The following is a 12801-nucleotide window of genomic DNA, read 5'->3' as shown; positions in this document are numbered from 1 at the left end:
ACCCGAATTTTGCCTGTATGAGGATCATAACACCTGTATCCCTTATAGTCATCTGCATACCCAAGAAACTTGCACTGTACAGCTCTGTCTTGAAACTTATTTCTCAATCAATGATCAATGTGAACATAAGATACACAACCAAAAGGATGTAGTTCTTCATATGATGGATGACAATTATAAAGAACAAAGTATGGAGAATTATCTTCAAGGATGGTCATGGGCAACCTGTTGATAACGTAAACAACTGTATGGAAAGCCTCGGTCCAAAGAGAGAAAGGAATACCCACAGTGTGCATCATGCTCAAGGTTGTCTCAACAATATGCCTGTGTTTTCTCTCAGCTACTCCATTTTGTTGAGGGGTATGAGGGCAAGAAATGTTACGTGTAATGCCATGCTCCTTCAAATATTCACTAAAGTCATGGGATATGTATTCTCCCCCCATCACACTGGAAATATACAACATTGGTATTGAATTGGTTTTGGACTAATGCATGAAACTGTTTGAACAACTTGAAAACTTCATGTTTGTTTTTCATGAAGTAAATCCAACTAAAACGAGTGTAAGAATCAAGAAAGAGTACATAGTATCGAGATCCAGAAAGAGAGGCAGTGGGCGCAGGACCCCAAACATCTGAGCATATAATCTCAAAAGGCTTTGTTGCTCTTTTATTGATACTATGAAAAGGAAGTACATGACTTTTGCATAAATGACAACTTGGACATTTTGACTCTAAACTGACTGCGGGTATTAGACCTTTAGCAGACAACTTGTCAAGAAAAACTTGACTACAATGACCCAAACGAAGATGCCATAAGTCTGGCTTATTAAGTTTCAAGACTCTAGATGAAGAACTATGATCTGTGGATCGACTCAAAAATGTTGGAAAAGAAGGAGCTGAAGAAGCCACGGCTACAGAAGACGACGTCTTCAAAGGCACATGAGATTCTTCAAAGACGTACATGTTCCCGCGCCGTTCACCTTTAGCGAGCGTCTTCTTGGTGTGGAGATCCTTAAGATAAACAGAAGGAGTAAATTCAATGGAAGAATTTGTTTCATCAACTAATTTAGACACAAATAGAATATTCTTTTAAATAGCAGGTGTGAGTAAGACATTTGACAAGGGTAATTGAGATTCAGGCAAAGAAAGAGAGACATTTCCAGTGTGAGAGATGGGGTGGTGAGATCCATCTCCTATGACTATAGTGCCATTTCCAGTGTAAGGAGTCAAGTGAGAAAATTTACCTGCATCAGAAGTAACATGTGTTGTTGCCCCTGAATCAATATACCATATACCATCATCATTTTGACGCAAGTTCATCTAATTGAAAGTAGTCATAAGGATATTTTGTACGTCCTGTGGAAGAACCTGTCCCTGAGGAGTGCGTGCAAACGTCTGAGTTTCCCCCCTCGTGGTACACTGCCTGAGCCAAGGCCTCCTCCAGCTGGTGTAGGTAGTAATCCTCCTTTGTTTATAGTTGTTCCATTTGGACGAGGAGGAGTAAATAAGGCTCCTGTTTGAATAGGCGTATGTGCCATCATCACAGGATGAGTATCATCTGACGCGTGTTCCTGATTTAAACTGACCTTATATTGCAAAAGCTTAGATTGAAGATCATCAAAACATGGAAGAACTGAGACAACCTGGAGTGTTGTGCAAAACATGTGATATTCAGGTCCAAGGCTACCTAATACCTGTTGTACCATGTCCTTATCTGATACAGGACTTCCAATGGCAGCTAACTGATCTGTAATAACCCTGACATCCCCCATGAACTCTGTAATAGATTTGTTTCCTTTTCGCATGGATTGGAATTGCCACTTGAGTTGCAAAGCCCAAGATTCAGAAACCTGAGAAAAGGAATGAGCTAGTCCATTCCATAACTCGGCAGCAGATTGATCATCAGAAATAGTTTGTAAAACACGATCAGAAAGTGTGGAAGTTATGTAAGCAACTAATGTCTGATCCCGTTGTACCCATATGTCATAAGCAGGATTGGTGGTTTGAAGTTGACTCACCTTCCCATCTTCACCTGTTATTTCTTGCATGATATGTGTAGGTGGGGCGGATGATCGCCCATCTAGATGCCCATAAAGACCATGACTGCGAATAAAAGGCACAATCTGACGTTTCCAAAGTAAGTAGTTATCATGAGATAACTTGTGGGTCATGAGATGAGTAAGAAAACTAGGGTTCAACTTGGAATCCATGGATTATATGAAGAATGAGAAGCCAAAAATTGTTCTAACAGTGTATTGAAGAGGAGACAGCAATGCTGTGTACTGAAAATAATATCAGCACACACACGTTGTTAAAATGTACCCATCAATTGTTGTAATTAGACATATTTTATATATATAAAAGATGATACATATACATATATGGTATATATGTATATGTATCCTCCTATTTATATATATAAAATATATATTTTCCTTTTGTTTAGCCATAGGGGTATTTTAGTCTTTTCCTCTGTTTTACGCACATTCACTTTATGAATGTGATTGTAATTTATTTTATTTTTATTTTTCTTTTTCTTTTTCTTTTATTTTTTATTTCTTTTTTCTCGAGTACCAAAAGGTACCTTGGGGGGCCGACTCAAATAGACGTTGGGCCCCTTCCAACGGTCACATTTGTGACCGTTGGAGGGGCTCCAACGGCTATGAGTGGAGCCCCTCCAAGGCTCCTTTTTGTTGTTATAAATAGGGGCACTCCCCTTTGTATTTCTTACTTCTTGAGGGAGCTTATGCTCCATTGTAATGGGGTTTTTACCCCTTCTCCATTATTCTTCAATGATATGCAACTTATGACTTTATGTCATATTTTTCCCTTTTTATGGGTTTTATGTGTTAACACATTATGTGCTTATGTTGTTTCCCTTTAATGGGTATATTTGCACTTCACGTGCATAGATATGGGTTCATTATTGAACCCAATGTATTTCAAGTCACTTTCTAACATGGTATCAGAGCGAGGTCACGATGGGGTTGTCCTTTGGTGCAACGGAAAGCGTGTCGCTCAAGAAATGGTGAAGTATTCATTGCTCTTCCTAAAGTATTATGCTTTTGAAGTTATTCGGTATGTATCCCTTTTCTTAAAAGTATTATGCATTTGAAAATATGTTTCTTGCATATAGTTTGTTCATTTAATGGTCATGATAGTTGAATTATTTCTTTTCACATTTCGTGTGCTCATATATTTTGAAAATATCTCCTTTTAAATTTGGTGAAATCGTTTGTTGTCCAAATATAAAATTCGTGTTTTTCGAACTACTCATCGCATATAATAGTAATTTATGTTTTTAAAAATTACCTTCAATTATGTGAGATTTATAGTTCTTATATAAATATTTCATGATTGACCTATAAGTTAACTTTTAAAAATTATATATATGATTTCTTGCTAAAATAATGATCTTTGCTTAAAATTTTTTAACTCTCATATGAACCCTAATTTGATTCGAGTTCCCCTCTTGATTATGGATTTTAGTGCATTTTTGAAAAATTTGATATAATCATTATATGAGAATCTCTCACATCTAAAATCTTTGTTGAATCCTAAAGTAGTTCTTGTTAATGATGACTTATAAGAACTCCTAAAAAGTTTTTCAATGTTTCTTTTTTTGAAAAATTATCTATTATAAACCATTAGGAAAGATTGTTTTAAAAGGAATTTCCCACATAGAGTGCATAGTTCATCTATTACATCCTTTTTGGTATAAATGATTTCATTTTTCATCCTTATAAACTTGTTGGTTTGTATTTTTCATAAGGTTTCGAAACCTCTTAATAATATCTTTAAAGATGCCTACATTGGCCATAATATGGTTTTCTTTGTCCTCAATTGCACTTATCAAGCATGTAATTACATAATTAAAATTTGAGAATTTCAAGCATTGCTCTTTTTATAAAGTGCATACTTGCTCACTTTTGTGTATTTTTGTATTTTGTGCACATTTGCTTCTCAAATATTTTGCGCTTGTATGCATTCCCTCTTTTTTATGATATACATGCCTTAGTGCATGTTTGTTTACACCTTGGTGTGTATTTGTTCAAGTATTGTATGAGTGCCTTCGTGCACATCTTTTATAAGGCCTTGTGTGCTTACATGTGTATTGTCTCTTCGTAGACATTTTTTGCATTATGGAGCCTTTATGCACATTTCTTTTGTGAAAAATATAATGAATTTAGATATTGAGTTCTTGTTAAATCATTGTAAGTGCTTATAGCACTTTGTATGTGTTCGCATATCTCATCACAATCAAAGAATATTTTAAAATTGTTGTATGGGATTTAATTCCAAATCTATAAATTTTCAAGTGTTTTTTTAATATTCTTTCCTTGAGTATTGTGTTAAAGCCTTCTTTGTGAACCATTACGGTTCTTATGATTTCTTTGATTAAAAGCTTGATTGTCTTGATGAATTCTTTATGTTGTTGTGTTTGTTGCTTAATAAGTCTTTTTTGGTACAAGACTTCTTTTGAAGATTAAGCATAATTCGTGTTTATGCAAAATTGTTTTGATGGATTATATTGGACCTTTGATTCAATTTGTTAATCGGTCCTCTTGGTAAAAACTTTTATTTGGAAAATGATTCCTTATGTGGTTACTGCCCTTTTGTGGCACTTATATTTGTCCATCACATGTTATTTAATGCATCATTTATTTGGCCTTATTTTTGTTATATTAGAGATGTTTGTCGAGGTGAGTTATGGGCACCTCGTGTTGTATCATTTTAGATTGTCCACCTTCCATATTATAGATGGTTGTTGAGGTGAGTTATGGGCCATTTGGGACTCTAAAATGATTTGTTATTTGATCTCTAATTATGAGTGTGTCACTCATTTTTTCTCTTGTGGCCATTGATATTATGGATGCCTCTATGTAAATGTGATGGACATATGGTGTTTGAAACCTTAAATGTTTTAAGGTATATTTAAAATCAAGGTGTTTTGGGATTATAGCCCAACCTTTTATTTGTTTAAGAATCTTATGAGTGCACTTGCACATTTGTGATTCCGTATGTTGTGCTTGTTGTGCACATGTGTTCTTGTGTTTTTTCACAAGTGTTCTTGGTGTGTGTATGTTCACACATTTGTTCTCAAGAATATTATTTTATCGATTTTAGTATCTTGTTGAAGATACTTTTTACATGCATTTATTCCAAAATGTTATTGTTATGAGTATTCTTTTTTAAAAGGAATATTGTTTCATTCGAGGTTTTATTTATATGTTGTCATTACAAGCTTTATTGCCTCAAAAGTCCTTTCCTTTTATGCCCATCATCTAAGTGTCATCATATGTAGACAAGAATTTTATTACACCTTCGTGTGTTTTTAGCCCTTTGTTGGCTTTTGCTCTCTTGGTCTAGTAGCTGAACACACTTGTCTTGAGTGATCTTATATGTAGACAAGACACGTTGATTCACACCATCGTGTGTGATCTTAGTCCATGTTGGCGTTTGTGTTCTTGTTCTAGTCGCTTAGATGTATGCCCATGGTTGGCTTATTTCACTCATTTCAAGTGTCATCTTATGTAGACAAGAGATGTATTATGTTTTAGCCCATGGTTGGCTTATTACTCTTGTTCTAGCAGCTGAACATACTTGGTTTTAAGTGCATTTTTACGTAGACAAGAGATACTTTTTAGTCCATGTTGGCATGTATTCTCTTGCTCTTGTCGTAGATGCACTTATTTCAAGTATTATTATATGTAGACAAGAGGTTCGTTTACATACCTTTGTGTGTGTCTTTTGCCTTTAATGGTTTTATATTCTTGATCTAGTAGCTTATACACTTGATTTATGGGTTTTGGAGGACTAATGAGGAAGTTGTTTGTAATGAATAAACTATTATTGAAATTTGCAAAATTCCATTCATGACTTGTGTTTTTCAAGTAAATCATCTTTTTGATATGCATATCAAGTTGATTTCTTAGCATTTAATCTATATATTAAGTGCTTATGGTTTTTGCCACCCTTATATGTAAAATATTTTTTTCATTAAGTGTGACTTTCATAAATGTTTTTAAAAAAAAACCTTGTGAACTCTTGGGTTTATTTTGCCTAAAGTATGCTTGGAGACTTCGTTTCTCTTTTTTGGAACTTCATTACATGTTTGAAGCATGTTTTAGTTCTTTGAGTATCAATTCATATTATGATTCGTATATGCATATGCTCTTTATGGCCTTTTTTGGGCTCTCATTCAATAAAGCATATGTATGTTATGCCTCTTCGTAGGCTTCTTGTGGTATCCCTTAGTGGATCATTTTGTTATTCCCCATTATGGGGTTATATTTGTCCAATGGTGGACCTTATGAATGCATTATGCATTCTTGCAATTTTTGCATAATTTGCTTCCGCTCATTTTGTTTTAACATAATGTATGATTTAGAAACTTTGGTTTTCTAAATTTTTCGTTTCATACTAAAGTAACTATCATATTATGCATAAATTTTGCACTTTGTTAGGAATGTTCCTTTTTGAGTAAAGTGCAAAGATATTGTTTACTTGTTCTTTGTTGTTTTCTTTTCTCGGGATCTTGGAGATAGGACAAAGGGAAGTACCCTGGATGGTTCGGGAAATGGGTTCATCATTTGAAGACAATTGGAGGAAGGCTATTTCAAGTTTCATTGCATCCTTGCCGAAGCCTGTTGGAGTCGCCGAAGCCTCGTGGAGTTTTGCCCTTTTTTCAATCTTTTTGTTTCCCTGCAAAGCTTGAGGGGGGGTGTTAAAATGTACCCATCAATTGTTGTAATTAGACATATTTTATATCTATAAAAGATGATACATATACATATATGGTATATATGTATATGTATCCTCCTATTTATATATATAAAATATATATTTTCCTTTTGTTTAGCCATAGGGGTATTTTAGTCTTTTCCTCTGTTTTACGCACATTCACTTTATGAATGTGATTGTAATTTATTTTATTTTTCTTTTTCTTTTTCTTTTTCTTTTATTTTTTATTTCTTTTTTCTCGAGTACCAAAAGGTACCTTGGGGGGCCCACTCAAATAGACGTTGGGCCCCTTCCAATGGTCACATTTGTGACCGTTGGAGGGGCTCCAACGTCTATGAGTGGAGCCCCTCCAAGGCTCCTTTTTGTTGTTATAAATAGGGGCACTCCCCTTTGTATTTCTTACTTCTTGAGGGAGCTTATGCTCCATTGTAATGGGGTTTTTACCCCTTCTCAATTATTCTTCAATGATATGCAACTTATGACTTTATGTCATATTTTTCCCTTTTTATGGGTTTTATGTGTTAGCACATTATGTGCTTATGTTATTTCCCTTTAATGGGTATATTTGCACTTCACGTGCATAGATATGGGTTCATTATTGAACCCAATGTATTTCAAGTCACTTTCTAACATACGTTATTCAGAGAAAGAGGAAAACAACAATGTTGCTGTGTGCTGAAAAAGATATCAGCACACACGTTACATAGAGAATAGTAACGTGCGAACCAGAAAAAAGGGAAAGAATCAGAAATATTTTGGGGAGAAAACAAAATGTGTGTTGCAAAAGATATCAGCACACACGTTACACAGAGAATAGTAACGTGCGAACCAGAAAAAGGGAAAGAATCAGAAATATTTTGGGGAGAAAACAAAAACTCGGCAGACTGAAACAGTATGTTATTTCAGTGAACCAGAAAAAGGTAACGTGCGTACCAGAAATATTGAGAATGAGAACAACCAAAAGAAAAACTGAAATGACGTGAAAGATTTATAAGAAAAAGGAGGAAAGAAGCAAAACTAATTAATGGAAGAAGGGACAAAAATAAACCTACGTTCTTTAGCAGCACGTGTTGGTCTTTAGAGGCCTTCTAGATGATTGATTTCCGCGCCTGTGCTCTGATACCATGTCAGAAATATCCACCTGCAAGGGTTAGAGATGAGGTAAAGAGAGGAGAGAGAAGAGAGGGGTCGGCGGCAATAGGGTTTTCCCTCTTTTACTTAATATTTATAAGTGTTGTACATAGTATAACACTACACAAGAAGTAAAAACTAATTACAAACATGCCACCGCCCACGCATCCCAAGATGGATCCATGATCCAAAACTAACAATTGTGGTCTCTAGTGTTCTGGTTCATGACAGTGATGACAAATAACTTTCTTCTTATCATAGTCACCATTTTGTCGATTAAAGTGAGGAGGCCTATATGATCAAACATGATTCCCTGGGTCTAGATACGGCTAAAACGGAATCATCTTCAATTTTTGAAGAACCTTTTCGGAGTTGATTTTCTTCCATTGTTAACTCTTCAATAGTTTCAACAATAGGAGGAATTTTTTCTCGGTGAAGGAGGGTTGATTTAGTGGTTTCAAATTTCGGGCTTAATCCAGTGATAAACTGGTAAAAATGTTCAACATCGAGTTGTTTCTGACGAAGCTCGATGTCTTCGGCACAATGCCACTTTGGTTCTAAAAGGAAAAGTTCTTCCCAAAGTTCGGACAACCCATTGTAATATTCATGAATAGTTTTGTCTCCTTGTGTTATCATTCGAACTTTTTCATGGAGGTTGCACACGTGTGCAATATTTTTAAGGAAATATATATTCTTAAAGTATTCCCATGCCTTATCGGCATGATCAAATTTGGCAAGACTTGAGCATTTTTTAATGTCAACGCTATTGATAAGCCATGACATTATCTTCGCATGAGATATTCTCCATTCTTTCCATTTCTTCTCATATGAGGCAAGAGCCTTGATTTTCTCTTCTTCCGATAGAGGAACCTCTTTATCTCCCTCATTTTTAGCAAGAGATAGCTTAGGTTCCGAATCAGAACCATCCACAATCCCCCATAGGCCTTTTTCCCATATATGGTGCTTCATGATTGAAGCCCATGTTTACATAGTTCGTATCGCTTATTTTCATAGGCATGATGGTGACTTTATCGTTGTCATCCATTGATTACAAGGAGAGAAGGAATAGGGATAGAAGAGAAACGAGAAGAGAAATGAAAAAGAAAGAAGAAAATACAATACAACAAGATGTGAAATCTTCCCCAATGAAGTGATAAAACACTTCTCTTCAAGTGGCGAACACTTTTGCAAACGGGCACAAAAATCGAGGCAGCTTTTCCTCAAGATCTAGTACTTCCGCGGCTCTGATACCATGAAATGAAATAGGGATCTTCGAAACACGAGCTTAGATTCACAAGGGAAAGTGTCGCAAATGACACTAAAGCATAACCCTTAAAAAGGGTATAACTGGAAACAAAATAAAAATAAAAAGATATTCTTTATTGATATGAAAAAACAATTGCTTAAGAAGCATTGGAATGGAATACAAGAGGGGCTGCACCCCTTTATATACACAGCTGAAAGAGGAGGACTCAATCGAGCTGTTGGATCCAACGGCTCTAAATAGAGCTGTTGGACTGTGTCCAACAGCTCTATTGCTAGTCAAGTCTGGACAGGACTTGACTAGCAACAGTCATTCTAGTTCAAACTGAACTAGATGACATAAAGACAAAAAAATAAAGGAAAAAAGTTACAGAAAAGAAAGAAATGAAATATATATATATATAATAGTATAATAATATTATTATATATATGTACAGTTTTACATTTTAACATGACATACATCTTTACGTCTAATGTAGGAGTAAAGTAGCCCTAGAATAGTCTCTGATGTGTTAGCTAAGAGCAGTAGTTATACAATGAAGTTGGACAGGCTGGTGAAGAGGATGATCGTAGTACTAATTTCTTTGCATAATCTTTCATCTCTTATAAGATACACTGTATGCAAGGAATGTTTGCCTTAGAGAGTCTTTAAATCATCATTAAACTAGCAAAACCTTCCAGTTAGTTAACAACTTAAAAAGACTATGTAGATAATGTACTTTGCTGTTCAGAATCGCAAAATCAGCAGTAAACTAGAAATATATTGGTTTGTTCATGAGAGGAACCAAGTTGTCATCTTTTTCATTTTTTATTCTTTGTCCAGTTCTTCTTGATCAGTGTTTGCATTGTTAAACTTTTTATTTTTTGCTGTTTGAGCTGCTAAGAAATTTGGTGTGTCTTACAGTGTCTGGGACTGGGAAGATTCACGGAATGAAGTAGATTTTCAAGATGCTCGCTCCTTTGCTTCTGATAGCTGGAATGTTGATCATGTATGGTTGAATCTTAGAAGGATGACTTTTTTTCTTCCCACTCCCCTCCACCCTGCCTCCCCAGTACATCGTTGTTTTTTTCATTCATATCTTTCACCTACTGCAACCTTGTTGTTCACAGTGATTGTTTCCTCCTATTTTTAGTGTGTTCATTGACTTCATTCTGTTATTTTGAGCATGTGTTGAAGTGTTGAATTCTCTTCCAGAACTTCAGTTTAGTAGGAAAATTTATGATCTGTAGTGACAAAGATGATCGTTTTGGAGTGTGACGGTTCCATCTTAGTGGAAAACACATATCACAAACCATACATGGTCAAATATTGGACCATTGGTGTTATGCTTATTGTCATTTATTTGTACTTTGTAGTTATAGCTCATTCCCAGTTATTTCACTTATATTCTACAGTTTAAAAAAATATGAATTGTAAATGATGTCTTCCAAACTGCTAATTCTTGGAACCAAAGTTCCGAAGGGAGGTTGGAGACAGGGGTGTTGAGGTTTGGGACTCTCAAAGTTTACGATTGTTGGTATTGAACAGATATATAAGGTCTGGCTGCAAGTTTGACAAGCGTGTTTGAGTTCAATATCACGCTATCCTATCCCCTCCCCCCCCCCCCCCCCCCACCGCCCCGCAAAAAAGAAAAATGCCGTGTGGAATTAGGAAGATGTTTTGAAGTTCAATTCTCTCATTGTTCATTGTTTGAGGCTAACTGCTTTTGTTTGTGTCCCCTCTTTTTGCTTAGGTTGACTACTTTGTGGATTGCCACTATTGTGGAGCTGATGATAAGCTGTGGGTGATTGGGGGTACAAATAGTGGAACTTTGGGCTACTTCCCAGTTAACTACAAGAACCCTCAAGCTATATGCTCCCCTGATGCAATTCTTGAGGGTGGCCATTCAGGGGTGGTGAGAACAGTTGTACCATCTTCGGCTGTGCACATGGGATTTGCTGGAAACTACGGAACCATTTTTTGTTGGACAGGTGGTGAAGACAGCCGACTGTGCTGTTGGTTGTCAGATGAATCAGCTCAAACAAACTGTTCTTGGATATCAAACACCATGGTGATGAAGTCATTCAGAAATCAGAGGAAATATCGGCATCACCCTTATCACTGAGTGTGCACTTTCAAAGCATTTGTAGCTTATTGTAAGTTAGTATTGTATTAAATCTTTCTATTTGCTTCATGGTGCTTCCGGGAGATGAGCAGACAAAATCAGATGTGGAATGGTGAAAGCTGTTAGGAATCGATTGACGCTTTTCTGAAACAAAGTATGAGGATTTTCGCTTTCTATAGATGAGAACATCAGTTTTCTTGAGAAGCGGTATGTTTATCTAATTGAATGTATACTCTCTCTCTCTCTCTCTCTCTCTCTCTCTATATATATATATATATATATATATATATATATATATATATATATATATATATATATATATATATATATATATATATATATGGGGAGAGAGTAATGTGCATCTTCCAGACCATTTATCACCCAGACTTTTTATAAAACATACTTGCATGTGTTTTTTGTTTAATCTAAACTGATAGATGTGATCTCTAAACTTTATTTAGTAGAAAACATGTATTAATTTTAACATTTTTTATGTTTAGATGTATTTTTAGCTCAATGAAAAAATTAACGGTATATATTGCACTAAAAACTTGATTAACTAAAAAACAATCCATTAATTAATTTGATCCAAAGCATGGTTTTTAGAAAATAAACAATGATAAACACATCCACATCCACATATTTAGATTAAGCAAAAAACTTGCACAAATATGTTTTTTAAAGTGGTTTGGGATGGTCGGCTGATAAATGGTCTGGAAGATACACCTCTCTCTCTCTCTCTCTCTCTCTCTCTCTATATATATATATATATATATATATATATATATATATATATGTGTGTGTGTGTGTGTGTGTGTGTGTGTGTGTGTGAATATTTGGTTCTAATGTAAGTCACAGAACTATCGAGTAGAAATCACTTCTTTTTCATGTTCTTTTAGCTGTTTTTTTGGTGTATCAGACACTGGGATGTGATCTACAAGTCTTTTTCTTTTGCCAGGAATCAAACTTGGGTTGGACTCCTACTGGTGTGCTAATGGGTAAAATCAAAATGTACAGATTTACAAATTTACACTAGTCGTAGGGTGCCAGTCTGTTGACTGATCAAACCAAATTAAGTAGCTAAATGTGTGAAGTTACATACCAGTTCAATGCTAAATCTGTTGATAAAGTGTGATCTACAATATTAGTAGTAAATAAGTTTTGAGTTATGTAGGGTGGGGCCTTGACTGCTAGACAGGTAGGTGGTCAAGGTTCGATTTTCATGGGTGTCGTCGCTCTGCCCAGGCTGATGCCCAGCATAAGCCCTGGCTAACCTCAGAGACGCCGCCAGCATGACAACTGTAGGTATGGCTGGCTCAGCCAGCACAAACATGTCTTTGTGTCGGGTGTGGTTTTCTCGGGTTATATATCGAAAAAGAAATTTTGAGTTATGTGATTGTGACATGTAAGCAGGTTTTTAATGGCTTTAAAGATCAACTGTCCAAATCTACCAAAATTTCAAGACTCCAAGAAAAAAAGTCATCCTTTTATATCAAAAAACATGATTCAAGATTTGATCCTTAGCAAACAAATCGTGTTGAATGCATCTGTAGTCAGA

General features: G+C 35.6%; 1 protein-coding gene across 2 annotated transcripts in view; it reads left to right on the top strand.

Moving 5' to 3' along the window:
* LOC149820605 (WD repeat-containing protein GTS1-like) overlaps positions 1 to 11447 on the top strand; it is a 32813-nt gene extending 21366 nt beyond the window's left edge. For both annotated transcript variants that reach the window (XM_089983701.1, XM_089983702.1), the window contains exons 7-8: positions 10043 to 10127; positions 10872 to 11447. In XM_089983701.1, the coding sequence (XP_089839827.1) occupies positions 10043 to 10127; positions 10872 to 11243 (457 nt within the window). In that variant the 3' untranslated portion in view covers positions 11244 to 11447. The remainder of the gene's footprint in view (positions 1 to 10042; positions 10128 to 10871) is intronic.
* The last annotated feature ends 1354 nt before the right edge of the window (positions 11448 to 12801 follow it).

This window comes from Nuphar pumila, chromosome 12 (genome assembly GCF_984573655.1).
Source record: "Nuphar pumila chromosome 12, dmNupPumi1.hap1.1, whole genome shotgun sequence".
Classification (NCBI taxonomy): domain Eukaryota; kingdom Viridiplantae; phylum Streptophyta; class Magnoliopsida; order Nymphaeales; family Nymphaeaceae; genus Nuphar; species Nuphar pumila.
This window is presented reverse-complemented; position numbering and strand designations above follow the sequence as displayed.